Source organism: Oncorhynchus mykiss, chromosome 10, assembly GCF_057628025.1.
Source record: "Oncorhynchus mykiss isolate SJ-2025 chromosome 10, ASM5762802v1, whole genome shotgun sequence".
Classification (NCBI taxonomy): Eukaryota; Metazoa; Chordata; class Actinopteri; order Salmoniformes; family Salmonidae; genus Oncorhynchus; species Oncorhynchus mykiss.
In genome coordinates, this window is record NC_143031.1 from 48,383,561 (window position 1) to 48,404,987 (window position 21,427).

A 21,427-nucleotide genomic window follows, 5' to 3' on the forward strand; every position below is an offset into this window, starting at 1 on the left:
CCTTTCAGTGTGGGTAGTTAACTTTGTTAGAGGCATCATAGACCTGTTAAGCTTCACGGTGGTTTGGTATTGTTTTTGTTGGCGGCGTTCTAATAAAAAGGAATATGTACGCTCACCACGCTGCACCCTGGTCCACTTCTTACGACGCCCGTGACACCCGGATCCTGATTGGAACTTTTTTTTCTCTTCAGTGTTAACACTTTCCTTTTAAAAAAACTGAAGAGATTAAATCAGAACATCATTGAAAAGGATAGCATAATATTTATTATTTTATAGCCCTTCTCTGAAGGTGTAGAAGGCCCTCATTCTTCCCCACTGTTTTTGGGTTAGTGATCATTTGTGTCTAAAGAATATATATTCTTCTGAAATATGAACACAGAAATAATGGACATTTTGAACTCTTATGGTGGCGATTTGACAGAATTACTATCATGATCTTGAATTGGACTCACATTTTTCTGGTCTCGCCTTGTTTCGGACACATTCTCCCCCTCCCAGTCTTGGTCTTGAATCTGTCTCGCTTGAGCTGGTCTCCAACACAGCACTGTTTAGTTTAGCAGAAATGATTTGCCTTCTGTAAGTTTAAGAAACATTGACGAGTGTCTTGTCATTCTGTTACCAAAAACCCACATATCTTTAGGATATTTTCTAATTTCTCTCCCTCATGAGGAGGGAGGATAATGCAAGTTCACAGAAGTAACAAGTGAAGGTAGGCCTATCAATTAGCTATAGTGTTTTTGCTGCTAACAATTTGGTTTATTACATATTGATTCAAATGAGTCATTCTGTTACGAAATTGGTAACAGAATGACCCAAAAAATCTGTAACAGAATGACTGCAATTGAATTGGCTACAATGGGAAATCATAGATGTCACAAACCACAGTTGGGTCACCTGCTACTGTCCTCCCTCCACTGGCCTACTGTTATGTTCAGTGTGTTCTTTCTCTTTCTGTCGTGTGTCCATTCAATGTAACTGCCCTCTCACCCGCTGAGCACTGACCAACACCGGATATCCATGGACGTTGAAAAGTATTTGAAATATAGTCCGTCCAATTCTGAACCAATCATAAACGCCTGCTTCAAACATTTGGTTTGGACAGCACATTACAGTATAGTACAGTAGAGTGTAGTACACAGTAAAGACAATTAGAGAAGAGTATAGGTCAGTACAATAAAGTACCGTACTGTACTGTACAGTAGAGTTTAGTACAGTAGAGCACACTGGAGTAGAGGACAGTATACAGTAACATATATTGTACTGTACTGAACTATACTCTATTTTGCTGTACTGTACTGAACTATACTCTACTCAACTGCATTATAAAGAGGGTATTCATAGGAAGTGTTACCAAAATTAGGAAAAATAAGTAGATGGATATAAGCAATTATAGCATGATCACTTACTATAGGCTGAGTAAAAGTCCTGATGATTATGATGTGTTCTGACCTAATAGATAGAGTCTTAACTTAAGGAGAAGCGAACTTCACATGTTTGGTTAATGAAAGGGATACAGTTGTACATCTACTACGATCTTTTACAAATATAGGCCTAGGCCCTACCGCTTGGGGGCGCTGTTTCCCAATTAAAGGCAAAAAGAGGCAGATAAAAATACGAATTTCTCTTGCTGTTTTTTTTTTTTTACCTTTATTTAACTAGACAAGTCAGTTAAGAAGAAATTCTTATTTTCAATGACGGCCTAGGAACAGTGGGTTAACTGCCTGTTCAGGGGAAGACCGACAGATCTATCTATACCTTGTCAGCTCAGGGATTTGAATTTGAAACCTCTCTGTTGGTAGTCCATCACTCTAACCACGACTAGGCTGTTGGGATAGTCTAAATTACACAATATTCCTAATAATTTCACGGTATGAGGTACATCAATCAAACAAAACAGCAATGGTTTATTGACTTTATTCAAATCCAATGCATATTCAGTGCATCTAGAAGGATACAATTTGATTAGGCCTGACTAACACACGTGGGTAAACATCACAAACGGCAACATATCCAAATATTATATAATTGGAGCGTTTCTTTTCACCTCCACACAATTCATGTGATGGGATTGTTTCTCATCTGGGTTTCTTAAGTTAGTACTCTGAAGTTTATTCTGTTTATTATGAGCAGCCTCAACGACGAGGTCTACACCACATAATGTCGTTAACTTTATCACCTGTTGAATTAACAATTACTTAAGACATTTTCTGACGGTGGGCAAAAAAAAGCACTAGCAGTGAAATAGGATCCACTTCCTCTCGACGACGTCATATCCCCCTGTCCTCATGACCATTTATCAGATCTTTACAACGTCAAAAAAAAACAACAAAAAAAACACAGCTTCATTTAAACGTGGTCGTGATTTTTGGAGCACCAAAAATAAGCATTCTTCCTACATGGACTTCAGAGACGCTGGGATGTTCCACGGGAGTATTGCAGGGGTCCAGTTTCACAAGTGGTGGTGGCAGAGGCCATCAGATGGTTGGTCTGGATCCTGTCGGTGTCCTTTTATTCAACCCTGTTCCCTATTCACCCCCCTCTTTCAGAACTATTCACTAAAAAGACAGTGTCACCTCTAATGGTCAAGCACGAGATTTTGCCTTGTTTTCCCCCTCTGACTTGGAGGTGCTGATCCGGCGGTAACAGTCAGTGATGCTCTTGTTTTGTTCTACAGCACAGCTAGTGCAGTACACAATGCCCAGAGCCAGCATCACCACAATGAAAACACACAGGGGCACCAGGAGTGCTACTAGTAGCCAGCTCTTGTCATGCTTCCGTTTGCCTTTACTCTCAGGCCACTGGGCCCCTGATGCAAACACTGTTTGGGCTGGAGGTGGGACTCTGAGCGGGGTGGTGGTGGCCTTAGCGTCAGAGTCTATGTCTGGGGTTTCTACCACTCTCCCAGCTCCCTTGTCATTCTGGACTGCTGGCCGGTGTCTGTCACTAACCCTGGACACCACTGAGGGATCACCTGCTTGGCTTTGAGTGTCATCATTTTCTTGCGAGGAGGAGCTGGGCGAGGGTGTGACAGTGTTCCGAGCGGGCTTTCTCCGTGCGAGAACACCCCAGTTTGAGTTATGGCCACCCGACGGCCTGCGAGGAACCGGTGTAGATGTTGTCTCCTCCTGCGGGGCCTCTGTAAACCAGCCCAGGTCAGTCGGAAGCCTCTCAAGGACTGTCTGCTCTGTCAGCCACTCCAAACGTGTGGGGTCTGTAACCCAGGTTTGGTAGGACGAGGTGGTTGTTGATAAATACTGTTCATGGCCTTCTGGAATAGCCATGCAGGTCTGGTCTGACTGCAGCTCATACCCTGCCTCACAATAGCACTCAAACCCACCCAAATAGTTGAGACACTTCTGGTGGCAGCTGGCGGAGGTCTGGCACTCATCCACGTCCTGGCAGAAGCCTGGATCGTCGGGCAGCTCAGTGTAGCCTTGGCGGCAGTGGCAGGCAAAGGAACCGGGTGCGTTCTCACATCGGTGTTCACAGCGACTGGAATCGTTGCATTCGTCAACATCCACACACTCGCCATCTTCATCGGGCTCGTAGCCCTGGTTACAGTGGCACTCGAATGTCCCAGGAGCATTGGCGCATATATGAAGGCAGGGGGCCCGGAGACACTCATCCACATCCAGGCAGTTGCGTCCATCAGGTGCCAGCAGGTATCCATTTGGACATTTGCAGCGGAATCCCTTAGCGGTCTCCTCACAATCAAACTCACAGTTGGCATTGCTACAGGAATGGTTCGGCTGGCAGGTCTGGCCATCCTCTGCCAGTGTGAAGCCGTCAGAACACTCACAGTAATACTGTGTTTCAGCATTCTGACAGAAATGTTCACAGCCACCATTTTCTTCTTCACACCAGTCCTGGAGGCCATCAGAGCAGAGGGGGGAATCCTTTGACCAGCCCACACTCCCGTCTTCCCTCAGCATGCAAAGAACAGACTGGTCTCCTAAGCTGTCTTCATTATCTGGGCAGGGAAGGGTGGCCACTGTGCCAAAGGGAATGTGAGTGAGGATGGTGCTGAGCAGGCTGAAAGGGGTGGTATACAGAGCAGGTCCGCCTCCCTCACTCTTCAGAGAAGGGCACATCCCCCGGTAGGTGTAGTGACACATGAATCCATCCACAGTCAGCGAACAGGAGCCATCCAGCCACTTGAAGTTGTCGTGCTGCTCCCGGGTGTCAGCAGCAGTGTTGACACTCATGACAACACAGCGGGGCGCGGCACAGGTACTAGGTGAGTCCGCCCTCAGCCAGTTGGTGTACTGCGTGTCCTGTTCACCTGTGATCCATTGGAATCCCCTGAGTGGGCGTGTGGCAGAGCACTGCCTGGGCTGACGATGGAGCCCCATCCACAGTCTGACCCTGGCCCGTGGTCCCCGTTGCTCCACAGACGACAGGAGCTCATGGACCACAGCCACCTCCTCAGAACTCTTTAGGGTTGCCAGGGAACCACCTTTCTCCCTGCAGAACCTTGCTGACTCTCGAAAAGTCTTGCGTTGGAAATAGACGGTGTAACAGCCACCTGCAGCGCAGAGAGCATCTTGCTCCTGCAGCTCTTGTCCCAGAGTCCAGGGAAGCCAGCAGGCCCACAGAAGAGCAAAGGAGCGCAAGGCACAGATCATCTTCCCCATCTGTACCACTGTCTTTTTTCCCACCTCCCTAGACCTCTCTCCAAGTAAAAAAAAAAAAAAAAAAAGTTTATTTCAGCCTTGTTTCAATGTTCGACCACTTCTCCCGAACAAAACACTTCTGTTATTAGTCAGAGTTATTTAGTCCGAGGCCTTCTCCTGAGCTCCCTGCTTGTCTACCTCTGCGTTGTTAGCAGCATTCTAACTGATCTGCAGGAGAAAGAAAAGAGGGGGGAGGGAGGGAAGAAAGAAAGAAGGAGGGTACGTAAAGGAAAAAGGATTGTATGTTTTTGGAAGAGGGGGCGGGTAATGACTGAGTGTGTGGAGGAGGGGGGCTGCTGTGCTGGACGGTGGTTTTCCCTTGTGCCATATGGTTTTCATAACTTTAATGGAATTTCTCGCAACCCTGCTACCAACCACATCAACCACTTCAGCTCCATCCACAATAATGGAAACTGTTTCACTATCCCAGTTTTTCAGACAGATGAAGAGTGGCGACTCAGATAAATCCTTGTTTTTGCCCCAGGGACTGATTACTTCTATAGTCTAGTCGTTTAGAATTTTTTTTCCCTCCATTCTGTTTCTGATGTATATTCAACCGTGGGACACTCCATCACGGGTACTGAATTCCATGTCCAGCTTCTTGTAAACATCTGGTCTTTTTTTTAAAGGTCTGTTGTCTGTGACGTTTAGAGAGTTTATACGTGGCTGGATTTATTCATTATATATGAATACAGTACATCCTCGGCACACAGTTCATCCTCGGCACACGGCGCCTGAAAATGTGAAAAGACAGGGGGGACAAAATTCATTATGACATCGGTAGAGTGTTAGATGATTGGACCAAGATGTGCGACTACGCAGGTTTACAAAATCGGAGGGAAATGGAAGAGTATGCAGACAAGTACTTTTTTCGTGTGCAGGGCTTTTTAGGGTCAAGATGAAAAAGAGCAAGGAAGTTAATTGCAGCTTTCCCAATACAAGTAGGAACTCTACCATTGTACAGGTCATCCAACAGTCACAGTTCAAGCAATGGCTGTTATTGTTCTCTGAATCTATTCTATTATAGTGGGTAAATTAAGTATACCTTTTGTTTCTGATACTTTAGGGCCCACTACTGCATCACTGTCACGGCAGGTAGCCTGGCTTTGTCACGACCGTCATGGGAAGAAGTGGACCCAAGTGCAGCGTGGTGAGCGTGTATTTTCCTTCTAATAGTTCAAATGTCGCCAACAAAACAAGAAATAACAAAAACGACCGTGAAGCTAACAAAGATAACTTCCCACAATGACCAAAGGGAAAAGGCTGCCTAAGTATGATTCCCAATCAGAGACAACAATAGACAGCTGTCCCTGATTCAGAACCATACCCGGCCAAAAATAAAGACCTACAAAAACATAGAAAATCAGAACATAGAATGCCCACCCAAATCACACCCTGACCAAACCAAATAGAGACATAAAAAGACTCTCTAAGGTCAGGGCGTGACAGTCTTGCTTTTTTTTGACCATCCCAGGGGCAAAATACAGTATATTTCAAACAGTCCAATATCTTACTGGTCTTTTCCAAGTCAAACAATTTTGGTTCAGGATAATATCCTTCCAGATGGCTACCTGATCGTGTTTTCCATAATGCTAGTAGGCTAGATACAGTACCATGCTGAGGGCTTTAGAGTGCTACAAATATAGAGGAATGAGTCTTCCTGCTGTTGATATCTGGATGAATTTGTTTTCTAGGTTATTTCATGTACATTACCTTCAGGTACTCCACAGATTATTTTTTGTCATCAATTCATCTTCATTTTTGGAATGACCAATGTGATGGTCAGGTTAGCCCTTGCCCTTGTCTTTTGACACAGTGGTAGGGAAACAACACTTAGGTCTGCTCCTCTATGCATGTCTGTATATTATGTAAGAGAATCTGATCAAGAAGTTTCAGATGTGTATCAGATTGGCCTGCTCCACTGGCTGGAGTTTCAATGCAAACAAATAGAGAACTGGAACTGTATGAGATCACTTCCTGCAGGCCAACTCTGCAGATCTTATCGAGCATGGAATCCCTTTAATCTCTCTTTTTCCTTCTCCTTTTTTAAAATGTGTTTTTTTACAATTTCACCTCTTGATTATTTTTTTTGTCAAAACCATGCATATATCCATTCGGCAGTTTGAGCTTCCCCTACCTGGTGTTGATGAACACATGACCAAAAAAACACAACTCATTTATTCAAACTTAATCATAACTAAATAAATAACTTCTACTAACTTGTCTAATAGAATGGTTTATTTCACTGATTTGGCAACACTGAATCATTTATCTTTGTATAGTTTGAAACTTGGAGTGCAGTTCACATTGAAGTTATGCTACACAATTTCACAACTTCAGCAACATCTGTTATATAATACCAGTGATTCAGTACCAGCAACAATTTGGGTGGGCCAAAAAAAAAGCAGCTAACTTCCTGCAATTTTACACATTTTGTCATGGGGAAAAGATCAAATGTAGCTGTTTTAAAGCTAATTTCCTGCAATTCTACACATTTTCCATGGAGCAAAGAGGAGCATTTACAATTTTATCGCTCATCTCTGTCACGCCTGCTCCCGCCCTGCATTACGTACCTGCTTCTCATCTCCGGCGTCGGTCCTTACAGAATGCAACAGCCAGCAAACGAAGCTTCGGGTGAGTGCTTGCTTTCCGGTTGGTGGTGACATCGGATCCGGGGCCCGCCGCCGATGGAACCAGGGGTGCCTAAGCCAGCTCGTCAGGCTCCCACGCCCTAGCTGGCTCGAGAGGTTTCCTTGCCCCGATTGACTTGGCAGGCGGCCATCCCGCGTCAGGTCTCAGCCGGATCGTCAGGTTTTTATGCCCAGCTGGCTCGTCAGGCTGCTACGCCTCAGCCGGGTCATCGGTCTCCCATGCCGCAGCAGGATCGACAGGCTTTCACGCCTCAGATGGGTCGCCAGGCTCCCACACCTCTGCCGGTTCGCTGGGATTTTACGCCCAGCCGGCTTGTCCAGCGTTTGTGCCTCTGCCGGCCCGTCAGGCTCGCCCAGGTGGGATGCCGGGTGGTGCCCCTAGAGTGGGGGGGGGGTACTGTCACGCCTGCTCCCGCTCTTCCCCCCTGGCGTTCGAGGGCGCCAGGCTGCCCTGTATTACGCACTCCTTCCAACATCATTACACGCACCTGCCTTCCCTCGTCACACGCATCAGCGATTTATTGGACTCACCTGGACTCTATCACCTGTTTATTACCTCCTCTATATTTGTCGGTTCCCCAGCTCTGTTCACCGCTGCTGCATTAATGTTCGTATGTCATTTGTTACCTGGTTCTGACGCTGTTCTTGTCCTGTTCCATGTCTCACCTACATTAAATGTTCAACTCCCGTACCTGCTTCTCATCTCCGGCGTCGATAATCTCCTAATATTCACCAGGCTGAGAGGAGATTTTAAATTTTTAAAGCAAAAATATAGGTGTGTTGACTCTGATAAAGGCACTAGATTATCTTTCTTGTTAAAGGGTGGATTCCGACCCGAGTTAAGCGCTCTTAAATGGAACGTAATTCAATGTATTGTTTTGTATTTCACCCCTTTTTTTCTCCCCAATTTCAATCTTGTCTCATTGCTGCAACTCCCCAAAGTGCTCGGGAGGCGAAGGTCGAGCAATGCGTCCTCCAAAACATGAACCACCAAACCGCGCTTCTTAACACCCGCCTGGTTAACCCAGAAACCAGCTGCACCAATGTGTCGGAGGAAACACCATTCAACTGACGACCGAAGTCAGCCTGCAGGCCCTGGGCCCGCCACAATGAGTCACTAGAGCGCAGTGAGCCAAGTAAAGCCCCCCCTGGCCAAACCCTCCCCTAACCCGGACAATGCTGGGCCAATTGTGCGCTGCCCTATGGGACTCCCGATCACGGCCAGTTGTGATACAGCTCGGGATTAAACCCGGGTGTGTAGTGACACCTCTTGCACTGCGATTCAGTGCCTTAGCCTTCTGTGCCACTCGGGAGGCCCCGTAATTACATTTTTATGCACGTTTCTCTCTATGTAGATTCTGATCTTAAGCATGAGGATAGCATGCTATTCACCTGCTATTCATTCGGGATGGAGATTGAATATGTGAAGGTGAGGCGGAGATGTGTCAACGCAGACCGTATTCTAATCTTGATTTAATTCCCTAATAGTTCCACTACCTTTACCCACGAGGAAACCATGAATAACATCTAGTGAACCTACCAGTTCCAAATGGGAAAATGCATTTACAGATCATTTTTTTCTATAGAAATAATAACATTCTCCATGCACTGTAATTTACAACTGGAAAAGAGCTAAACACCAGTCTCAACGTCAACAGTGAAGAGGCGACTCCGGGAAGCTCGCCAAATAAAAATACATATCTCAGACTGGCCAATAAAAATAAAAGATTAAGATGCTTAAAAAAACACAGACACTGGACAGAGGAACTCTGCCAAGAAGGCCAGCATCCCGGAGTCACCTCTTCACTGTTGACGTTGAGACTGGTGTTTTGCGGGTCCTATTTAATGAAGCTGCCAGTTGATGACTTGTGAGGCGTCTGTTTCTCAAACTAGACACTAATGCACTTGTCCTCTTGCTCAGTTGCCACCCACTCCTCTTTCTATTCTGGTTAGAGACAGTTTCCACCGTTCTGTGAAGGGAGTAGTGCACAGCGTTGTACTACTGTAGGCTATTTCAATTGTTATGGACCCAATGTAACCCAATGCAAACCAAGCCGGAACAGTTTGAACTCGACACACGGCGCAATACTTGACCGTGTCATCATACAGTCCCATGGTTAGTGCAGGCAATAGACAAGGGTATAACCAACTATTGTATACTATTCTCCCTATATGAATGATATATACACTAATTTTCCAACTACAATGGGTTGAAGAACTGAATGGATACATTTTCAGAATGAATCATACCACCGTTTTCTTTCTTTCAGGGGGTAAAGGTTCTCCAAACCTGTTTTTTTTTAATGGTTCAAAAATACTTTCCTAAACCTAAATAATCTACAAGATCAGACTATTTTTAAATCAATCAATTGGTGCTGAAACGGAGACGAATATGCATATATTTCGATGTCTATCTTTAAATGATCCCTAATATTCTGAACCCGTTCTCCCGATATGGTCTAGCGAGTCTGTCGACAAAATTCGAACTAAAAGGTACACCGTATTTAAAGGGATGGCTTAAGATAAATGTACTGGAAACCCTATTGAATCAAAACTCCACGAGAAAATATGTTGGCCAGAGGGGTTTCGGCGATTGAATGAAATGTATTCAGAGCGCGCAAGATAGCCACACTTGCAGAGCACTTTACGTGACTGAATAAGATAAGTCTCAATACCAAATACTGAGAAGTGGGTAGAAAAGGCATGCATAGGAAAGCATACATTTCTAAGCCTGAATCGGCACTCTAAATTAACATATGCAATAGGCAGTGGCATAGTGCATATAGCCATAGAAGCACAGTGACATAAATCTCAGTCATATTCGTGGCTTATTGGGGGTGTGGCTTTCAGTTAGTTATTTTTGGCAATCTGTCCCGTGAGAGTGAACATCCTTCCAGTTAATATGTTCTCCTATATTTCATCAAATCTGACTAACCCAGTGCACTTCTTGCCATCAAGTATATCTGATGGTGTCTGCATGTTGAGGTAAAAAGACAAATAATGTCCCATTTAGAACAGACAAGAAAAGGGCATTTCTCAATCTGATTGGGTGGACGTGCCAACGCCCCTGAGCCACTGTAGTTAATAATGAAAAAATGCAGTACATCTCACTTTGTAACACCCCCCCCCCCCCCCCCCATGTTGGAATGGTATATAGGCTACAGTGTGGAGAGAAGGTATAGTCACCAGACCTGTTTTTTTCCCCCCAAACTCATCTTGGATCAATCTATGAATCAACTAGGCAACCAATAGGAATGGTAAAACAATGAAACCACTGAGAGCGGACATCTGCCCAAGTGCACACTAGACTAGACTATCTAACTCTAACCCTCTGGGACACTGACCAAACATGCAGGGGGGTTCAGCCCCACATCTCTCCTCCTGACCTTGCCGTTGCACTAAAAGCAGACGGGAGGACACAAGGACGTAATACATCTGACCAGCTCTCAGACAGAGCCCAGAGACCCATGCGGACCTCTCTGGTGCAGCTCTCAGACAGAGGAAAGAGAGATTGTATGTGGCAGGGCTTGCTCTTTCTCCTTCTCTTTCTCTCGCTTCTCCTGGCTTTTCAATTAGTCTGCATGAGAGTCTCAGATCTGTTAGCTCCTCCTGCTTCCATATCCAGCCAGAACCCAGCCGTTGCCTTTTTCTGCAAGGACTTCTGGAGCTGCATTTTAGAATTGCAATAGATAGAACAGACAGGGTTATCCACTCAACATTGAAGAGAATACATTCTATACAAAATATACTAGAATCACTAGGGTCCCCTTCTGATGAAATAGCATTGGGCTTCCTCTCAACTTTATGGCCGATTACACTATTACTGCCCTACCAAGCAAAAAGGCAGTAACTGCTAATTTGGTTGAAAATGAGTAAATGTCATTGAGTTACTGAGTTAATATCACTGCATAAAGTTACGGTGAAACTGTGGTAAACTCTACCTACATGTACATACTACCTCAAATAACCAGTGCCCCCGCACATTGACTCTGTATTATTTCACTACTGCTCTTTAATTGCTTGTTACTTTTTATCTCCTTACTCTTATCTGTATTTTTGGTTCGGCATTATTGGTTAGGGGCTCGTAAGTAAGTAAGCATTTCACTGTAAGGTCTACACCTGTTGTATTCTGTGCACGTGACTAATAAGATTTGATTTGACTTTGATTTGAAACCAAAGGTAAATAAAAAGGCATTTTTATCAGTTCCACGCTATGAGCAGTTACTGCCTTTTTGCTTGGTAGAGCAGTATAGCCATTGCGTTTTAAGACACATATACAGTATGTGTATAGTCCTCTTCTATGTACAGCAAATATGTTGAGACATCATCCAATTGAATAGGTCCCAGGTGTGACCTTCTCCTTCTCACCACTGACGCACGCATAGTGCAAGTTATTGCTCCTTAATGTGTAAACCATGTGCTGCCTCCGTCTCCATGGACCTGGTAGCCAATTTACACATACCTCAGACCGTCTGGTGTGCAGTGCAGTGCTAAGGCCTTTTAAAGTTATTGATGGCTGGTTGTCTTGCCTTTGTTTAGCTAGTCCTACTGTATGAAGGAACCCTGGAGATATTAAAATAGCGCAGGTACTCTGTTTTCAGTTGTTCAGCAGACATACTCTGGGTCTCTGTATTCTCAATTGATCTTTCTAGTTTTGGTATTTTTTTAATATATTTTTTACCTTTATTTAACTAGGCAAGTCAATTAAGAACAAATTCTTATTTTCAATGACGGCCTAAGAACAGTGGGTTAACTGCCTGTTCAGGGGCAGAATGACAGATTTGTACCTTGTCAGCTCGGGGATTTGAACTTGCAACCTTTCGGCTGCTAGTCCAACGCTCTAACCACTAGGCTACCCTGCCGCAAAGAAGACATTTGTTTTTTTATCATCGATTATTAATTATTTCCTATTTCTATATGCTAATTGACGTGTCTCTTAACCCTAGACTTTTCTGACTAAGGATGAAGTTGATGCCCAAATTCACACATCTTAGTTGAGGTAATATGTACATGTAGGTAGAATTATTAAAGTGACTATGCATAGATGATAACAACAGAGAGTAGCAGCGGCGTAAAGGGGGGGAGGGGCAATGCAAATAATCTGGGTAGCCATTTGATTAGCTGTTCAGGAGTCTTATGGCTTGGGGGTAGAAGATGTTTAGAAGTTTCTTGGACCTAGACTTGGGCGTTCGTACTACCCTTTCTGTAGTGCCTTGCGGTCGGAGGCCAAGCAGTTAGGATGCTTTCGATGGTGCAGCTGTAGAACCTTTTGAGGATCTGAGGACCCATGCCAAATCTTTTCAGTCTCCTGAAGGGGAATAGGTTTTCTCGTGCCCTCTTCATGACTGTCTTGGTGTGCTTGGACCATGTTAGTTTGTTGGTGATGTGGACACCAAGGAACTAGACCACAATCCTCTCCTTTGTCTTGATCACGTTGAGGGAGAGGTTGTTGTCCTGGCACCACACGGCCATGTCTCTAACCTCCTCCTTACAGGCTGTCTCATTGTTGTTGGTGATCAGACCTACCACTGTTGTGTCATCGGCAAACTTAATGATGGTGTTGGAGTCATGCCTGGATGTGCAGTCCTGAGGGAATTGGGAGTACAGGAGTGGGCTGAGCACGCACCCTTGAGGTGCCCTTGTGTTGAGGATCAGCGTGGCAGATGTGTTGTTACCTACCCTTACCACCTGGGGGTGGCCCGTCAGGAAGTCCAGGATCCAGTTGCAGAGGGAGGTGTTTAGTCCCAGGGTCCTTAGCTTATTGATGAGCTTTGAGGGCACTATGGTGTTGAATGCTGAGCTGTAGTCAATGAATAGTATTCTCACATTATTTATTTGCACATTAAAAAATGCAAAACAATATTAATTAAAGTTTTGTCCAGGTGGGAAAGGGCAGTGTGGAGTGCAATAGAGATTGCATCATCTATGGATCTGTTGGGGCGGTATGCAAATTGAAGTGAGCCTAGGATTTCTGGGATAATGCTGTTTATGTGAGCCATGACGAGCCTTTCAAAGCACTTCATGGCTACAGATGTGAGTGCTACCGGTTGGTTGTCATTTAGGCAAGTTAACTTAGTGTTCTTGGGCACAGGCACTATGGTGGTCTGCTTAAACATGTTGGTATTACAGACTCGGACAGGGAGAGGTTGAAAATATCAGTGAAGACACTTGCCATTTGGTCAGCGCATGCTTGCAGCACACGTCCTGGTAATCCCTGCGGCCTTGTGAATGTAGATCTGTCTAAAGGTCTTACTCACATCGGAGTGATCACACAGTCATCCGGAACAGCTGGTGCTCTCATGCATGTTTCAGTGCCCTTTGCCTCAAAGCGAGCATAGAAGTAGTTTAGCTCATCTGGTAGGCTTGTGTCACTGGGCAGCTCTCGGTTGTGCTTCCCTTTGTAGTCTGTAATGGTTTGCATGCCCTGCCACATCTGACAAGCATCAGAGCCGGTGTAGTGTGATTCAATATTAGTCCTGTATTGACGCTTTGCCTGTTTGATGGTTCGTCGGAGGGCATGGCGGGATTTCTTATAAGCTTCTGGTTTAGAGTCCCGCTCCTCGAAAGCTGCAGCTCTAGTCTTTAGCTCAGTGCGAATCCATGGCTTCTGATTGGGGTATGTACGTACGGTCACTGTGGGGATGACATCATCGATGCACTTATTGATGAAGCCAATGACTGATGTGAGGTACTCCTCAATGCCATCAGAGGAATCCCGGATCTCTGCGGGGCCCGCAGAGAGGGTCCCCACACCAGAGGCGCCCAAAGCGGGGTGAGCCAGAGGTGGAGCGGGGTCTACATTCCGCACCAGAGCCGCCACCGCGGATAGATGCCCACCCGGGCCCTCCCCTATAGGTTCAGGTTTTCCATCCGGAGTCCGCACCTTTGGGGGGGGGGGGGGGGGTCACACCCTGACCTTTGAGAGATGTTTTATCTCTCTATTTGGTTAGGTCAGGGTGTGATGTGGGATCAGGGTGGGCATTCTATTTTTTGTTTTCTAGGTTTCTTTATTTCTATGTTTTGGCCGGGTAAGGTTCTCAATCAGGGACAGCTGTCTATCGTTTTCTCTGATTGGGAATCATACTTAGGTAGCCCTTTTTCCCTTCTTTCAGTGTGGGTAGTTAACTTTGTTTGTGGCACTTAGCCCTGTAAGCGTCACGGTTGTTTCTTTCGTTTGTTGTTTTGTTGGCGACCTTTTAAAATAAAGTCAAATGTACGCTCACAATGCTGCTCTTTGGTCTACTTCTTTTGACGGCCTTGACAGTGTTCTACAGCATATCATGAGATACTCTATATCGTGCACCAGCTGTTATTTAAAAAAAATTATTGCCAGGCGCCGCTGTTCTATCCTTGCCAGTACAGCATTTAGCCAGCCAACTGTATGTTGATAGTGTCGTCGTTCAGCCACGACTCCGTGAAGCATAAGATATTACAGTTTTGAATGTCCCGTTGGTAGTTTAATCTTGCGCGTTTAATCTATTTTTTTTCTCCAAAGATTGCACGTTTGCTAGCAGAATGGAAGGAAGTGGGGGTTTATTCGATCGCCTACAAATTCTCAGAAGGCAGCCCGCCCTTTGGCCCCTTTTTCTCTGCCGCCTCTTCGGGGATCTGGGCCTATTCCCGAGAAAGCAGTATATAGTTTGCGTCGGGCTCGTCAGACTCGTTAAAGGAAAATAAATATTCTGCCAGTCCGTGATGAGTAATCCCAGTCCTGATGTCCAGAAGTTATTTTCGGTCATAAGAGACGATAGTGGCAACAATATGTACAAAATAAGTCGGGAGTTGTAGCGATGAGACAAGATAGTAGCTACTAGAACAATTGGATACCACGAAATTGGGGAGAAAAAGGGGTAAAATTCTAAAAAAATAAAAATAAAAAATAAATAAATAAATAAAGTTACAAAAAACGCAAATAAACTAACAAAAACACAATCGGTTGGGGACACGTAAAACATCTGCCTTCTCCCCCGGCGCCATTTTTAAAACACATGATTGGAGATATATACAAAGAAGAAGGAAAATATTGTGAATTTTACTTGAAATTCAATCATAATCTAAATAAAAGGCTGATATGCACAGGGATAAGACGTTAAGTCAAAAGTCCATAAAGGCCCAGTCAAAAAATTATGTTTTTGTTGTGTTCATATCATAATGTACAACAGCAGATGAACTGTAAAAGTGTGGAAAAAGTTGACCAGTGTTACCTCCTGATAATTGCTGGTTGAAAATAAAATATACGCAGGACCTTCTAATCAGCAGGTTTGAATTGAAATGAATGTCATTGAGAAAACAAATGTGTCAATGTATATTTTCATCCTATCTGAATAAAAAAAATAATCCAAGAAGTAATCATCTAGTTTTTCAAAAGTATCTGTAATGGGATTCCAATATTTTAGCTGGTAACTTAACTGATTACATTTGTTTTGTAATCAGATTACATGCAACTTTACATGTAATCAGTAACTCCCCAACCCTGCCGCTGGAGACTCCCATTAGACATACTGAAACAATTAACTAAAGCCATATGGTCAACTAATGGAAGGGAACAAATTCCCATTGATTTTGGTATGGAGTAAAGGAAAAATTGAATAATTATATCCACATCTTATCCACACCCTGTCTCAAACAGTTTGCAATTAATAAGAAAATGTTTCCAGGGAATCACTCTTTCACAAACAAAAAATCCACATTCACATTCAAAATTCAAAACACTCATTCAACATTGAAACCTTGACCGTGAACAGTAGTTTCATGGAGTTAATGTGTCCATTGTGGAATTCCCTGTTTATTACCCCGGGTTCCTGCTGTTAATGACGGGGGTGCATAGACGTCCCATCAGGGTGGCGTGTCAACATAATAGAGCTATAATGAGCTCCCTAATAGGACCTATGTATCACTATAGGAAATGTCTACACCATAGAATTACATGTAAATGATAGGATCTATATGGTCCACACAGCTATCTAAGGCTACAGATACAGCCTAGTGTGAGAGTACAAATACACGTAGTTCAGCTACAGCGGGGTGAAGCCTCCCTGGGTTCCTGCTAGGAGAGATGAGTGGAGGCTCCGGGCTATATCTGCATATAGAGGATGACCGTATTATAGTGTAAGAGTTTTGAGTGCTGAGATGACAGATACCAGAATGGCAGTTGTTTTCCTCCAGTCTTAACTCTGTTCAGTCTCAATTATTGCGCAAAGAGGTGGAAATGGAGAACCTCCTCCCGTTACAGTGCTTAATACGTCCCAGATAGTTGCAGTGCTTTTTTTAACAGAGGAAAATACTCCGATTCCTGGACCAACACTGAAATCTCTTTCCAACACATTAATGATATATCTGTTTCCTTCATCAACATTTTTTTAGGCTAGCTATTAAGACTTATCTTTGGTGGGAAATTATGTAAATACTTGATCTGTGTTTGTGTATCAGTGGGTGGCTAAGATTGATAAAGATTGCCCTACTTTGAGCAGTACTCTCCCAGGGACTGGTTTGTTCTGTCGTTCAGACTTACACCCGTGAAGAGTTCATTGAAACGTTCTGATGATTATCGCCACCTCTTCTCCACACGGGATTTTGTCAACACATTTGCGACGGGGCTCTTGCTGAAATGCTCATCTAATCTTTATAGTTCTGTACGTTCTGTACTCACAGTTGCGCATATTTTATTTCACAACGCTACAGTAAGATGCCCCGATTAACGTTTAGAGTTTGGAGATGTATCACTTCGGTGATTTTACAGTGAGTCCAGACAGACAGATTTACATGTGCAAATCATTACAACTGTGAGCAAAAGCAGTAACATATTCTGTTGCTGTCCTTTTCAAACGGCGATCATTCCTCCTCTCTTAAGTCATATCGAAAGGAATCACGGCAGTAAGAGAATATTCTGGGTACAAAATGACTCATAGATCATTCATTTACCAGATGAGAGAGCCTCAGCTTTTCCATATTTCACGATCATCAGTGTGTCCTTCTGTGCCTTTCTGAGGGCTGGAAAGAAAAGGCCAAAAAGGACTACGTGAAGGACTATAAAATGTATATGTGAATGGATCATGGTAAATGCATTAACAATAGGAGGTGAAATGGCACATTAAAGCTTTACGGAAATCAAATCCTCAGACTATTGATAAGCCTCAGACTATTGATAAGCCTCAGACTATTGATGGTTGCCTGTGGGGGAAAAAAAGTCCACAGACTTTCCCTCTAAAGGATCGGGTGGAGGGTGCCCTTGATACTGGTTACCCCAAGATATACAAAAGGACCAAGTTCACGCTCTACACTGTTCTCCTGTCGAAATGCTTCATTTTTTCCTCCCTAGTAACATATTATTGAGCTTCCTGTGTGGCTCAGTTGGTAGATGTGGGTTTGATTCCCATGGGGGGGGGGGGGGGGGGGGGGGGACAAGTCGCTCTGGACAAGAGCATCTGCTAAATGACTAAAATGTAAATGGTTGGTTCTGGAATAATATTCGATGGTCCTTGAGCATTACGAAACTGTTCTGTCTAAAGAATACGTTCTGCTAGCTTTGCATAATTCTTACCAAGTGATTCAACATTCTAGATTTTTAAATATCCCAGATAATTGTTTTATTGTTTGACAGGGGTTGACAGAGCTCTCTTGATTTTATTGACAGTTCTGTCTTGATTTGTTTAACATCTGTATGCCTCTTAACCTCTCTCTCTCTCTCTTATTCATATAATAGGGGAGGGGACATTTATTTATATCGGCCATTATTGTTCTTTTTTTTTTAACAAGACCTCATGCACAGAGAAGCATGTACATGCTCACATACACACCCCACTGATCTCTGCTTGTGGTCCTGAACCCTCCGCCTGTGGATCACTGGGATGTCTCTGGGGGCCCTTGGCCTGTGAACTGGCTATTAGCGGAGCTTGACGGTTGCCGTATGTTAATACACTCCAGGCAGTCTCCAGTTACTTCTCTGTGATGCGGCGTCTTTGACCTTGTGCTGTTGCCACGGTGCCTCACGAGGACGCTGGAATTAAAGTTTCCTGGATCTTGAGTCTTCCTGAGCGGCCTCTCTGAGCCAGGTTCTCTCAATACTGAGAAAACAGAGAGAATGGAAATACTCGTTTTCGGGCTGAAACCATCTTAAACCAATACTTCTGAGTCCATTTAGAGACACTCAAAAACATATTTCTGTCATTTGAACCCACGTCAATTGATAAGTGTGGTTTTTATGTGAACCCACTCAGATGACAAGACACCTTGGGCAGAAACTGTCAGCTGCTAAACACATGCCTTACACTCAGGAAGAAGGAAAATAACCACTGAGTATAACATTCCAGTCCATTTAGAGAGAAATGTACATGACACAGGGTCAGTGAACAGCAGCCTTTGTGCATTGTACTGGGAGAGCAGGATTTCCAATAGCACAAGACACAGGACATATTTAAACACATTCAGGAAATGTCTGCTCTTGCACAGCTTGGTTGTTATCACATTTTACTGTCTTTTCAACAACAAAAAATACATCTGGTGGCTGATATTCTACCCAGCATTGCTTTGATTAATATACACTGTTGCCCTCCAGGACCAAGACGGGACTGGAGCGCAGTAGTCCACACTGACTAAACACCTCCCTCTGCAACTGGATCCTGGACTTCCTGACGGGCCACCCCCAGGTGGTGAGGGTAGGTAGCAACACATTTGCCACGCTGATCCTCAACACTGGAGCCCCCAGGGGTACGTGCTCAGTCCCTTCCTGTACTCCCTGTTCATCCTCGACTGCATGGCCAGGCACGATTCCAACACCATTATTAAGTTTGCAGATGACACAACAGTGGTAGGCCAGATCACTGATAATGACGAGACAGCTTGTAGGGAGGAGGTCAGAGACCTGGCCGTGTGGTGCCAGAATAACAACTTATCCCTCAACGTAACCAAGACTAAGGAGATGATTGTGGACTACAGGAAAAGGAGGACCGAGCACGCCCCATTCTCATCGATGGGGCTGTAGTGGAGCAGGTGGAGAGCTTCAAGTTCCTTGGTATCCACATCACCAACAAACTAGAATCGTCCAAACACACCAAGACAGTCGTGAAGAGGGCACGACAAAGTCTATTCCCCCTCAGGAAACTAAAAAGATTTGGCATTGGTCCTCAGATCCTCAAAAGGTTCTACAGCTGCAACATCGAGAGCATCACTGTGTCATGACGTTGGCCTGGGGGATAGATTTATGACAGTCATAAATACCTCTTCCCCCTTTATCCTCTCTCTACCCTACTGAGGTTACATTTAAAAAATCCTTGGTTAACAGAGATTCTGGGAACATCAGAATGCGGGGGGAAATTAACTATATTCTGGTAATCCGAACAATTGAAAATATGCGGTGGTACTTAATGAATATGATGTCAGTTCGGTTGTCATCTGAGACATTCTCATCAATGATAAGATGACATAAACTCTACAGTGGAAAGTCTACACATCAGAGTTATCTAATTCACATGGAATTGTTGTTCAATTTAAATGTTTGAATATGAAATGATTTGTGATGGGATAAAATGTGATTTTAGCTTCTAAAATGTGAGATGTGGGTTTTCATAAGATATTTCCGCTCACTCAGTGGCCCGCCCACGTGAAGAGACAGAGGTTGTAAACTATGAAACACACCCCATTTCTCCCTTCCTATATAAAGCCTTGACAACAACATAACTTCCTGTTCCGAGGACGACGGTCCTATGTCAGAATGGTTCAGATAATAACTACAGAATGAAGCCAACATAAGCGTGAGCTTTGGTTGCGAATGGTATGAACTTTGAACTCTTATTCACTACAGAAGTGATATCTCCTAGCCGTTGAGTTAGCAAACGCAGCTGCAAACGCAGGTTAGGAAGGAACAGACAGAGTATCCCGTCTACCACACAACGACGTTACTACAACATATCCAATTGACCACCAGAAACATTCTTCAAAGGACAAAGGACTCGGTTTGGAACACGGCCTTCCATCTACCACCAACCTACTGAAGTGCAGCTCAGAGTAAATATTTATTGCATTTTCCTTTTCCAAATGGGCGGTAATTTAGAATGCATAAGACACTGTATTTATGATAGCACAGCTTTTTCCCTTTGTTCCTCAGTCTCACGCTCTTTCACTCAACCCAGCCCCTTTTCCTTTGTGTAACAAGCTGTCATATCTGTTCCGCCCGCTAGGGACATTTTCCTTTATGACGTAATTTGTAATCAAGTTATGATTAATTGTGTGTATGTGTAATTAGTTAGGTATTTAGTAAATAAATAATTACACCCAATTTTATATTGCTGATTCAAATTGTTAGCCAGGGTTCGTGCAGATAAAATAATTTACAACTTTCAGATGAGCCTGAATTAAGATGACAATTGATATTGACGTCTATTGATGTAAAATATTACTAGGTCTTTAAGAGTTTATTCGGAAGATAACAGCTCTATAAATATTATTTTGTGGTGCCCGACTCTCTAGTTAATTACATTTACATGATTAGCTCAATCAGGTAATATTAATGACGGAGAAATTATTTTATAGAAAGCATGTCATATCACTTAATCCGGCATAGCCAAAGACACGACAACTGCCTGGTACGGCAATTGCTCGGCCTCCGACTTCAAGGCACTACAGAGGGTAGTGCGTACGGCCCAGTACATCACTGGGGCTAAGCTGCCTGCCATCCAGGACCTCTACACCAGGTGGTGTCAGAGGAAGGCCCTAAAAATTGTCAAAGGCCCCAGCCACCGCAGTCATAGACGGTTCTCTCTACTATCGCATGGCAAGCGGTACCGGATTGGCAAGTCTAGGACAAAAATACTTCTCAACAGTTTTTACCCCCAAGCCATAAGATTCATGAATAGGCAATCAAATGGCTACCCAGACTATTTGCGAGCCTACCAGACGAGCTAAATTACTTCTATGCTCGCTTTGAGGTAAGTAACATTGAAACATGCATGAGAGAATCAGCTGTTCCGGACGACTGTGTAATCCCACTCTCCGTAGATGTTGAGTAAGACCTTTAAACAGGTCAACGTTCACAAGGCCGCAGGGCCAGGCGTATTACCAGGATGTGTACTCCAAGCATGCACTGACCAACTGGCAAGTGTCTTCATT

The 21,427-nt window shown here is 44.1% G+C and overlaps 1 protein-coding gene and 1 long non-coding RNA gene across 2 annotated transcripts; one reads left to right on the forward strand and one right to left on the reverse strand.

The window, feature by feature from the left end:
• Positions 1–1,898: 1,898 nt before the first annotated feature.
• LOC110534136 (uncharacterized) lies at positions 1,899–4,909 on the reverse strand. The gene has a single exon (XM_021618823.3). The coding sequence runs from the start codon at positions 4,632–4,634 to the stop codon at positions 2,583–2,585; it is 2,052 nt and encodes a 683-aa protein (XP_021474498.3). The 5' UTR covers positions 4,635–4,909; the 3' UTR covers positions 1,899–2,582.
• A 67-nt stretch (positions 4,910–4,976) lies between these two features.
• On the forward strand, positions 4,977–20,597 carry LOC149980041 (uncharacterized). Its single transcript, XR_016483769.1, has 3 exons — positions 4,977–5,614; positions 5,740–5,823; positions 18,879–20,597. It is a non-coding gene; the product is annotated as an uncharacterized LOC149980041 (long non-coding RNA).
• The last annotated feature ends 830 nt before the right edge of the window (positions 20,598–21,427 follow it).

What these genes read in the sequence shown, in the direction of transcription:
- LOC110534136 (XM_021618823.3), bottom strand. Translation starts at nt 4,634, where the DNA reads ATGGGGAAGATGATCTGTGCCTTGCGCTCCTTTGCTCTTCTGTGGGCC.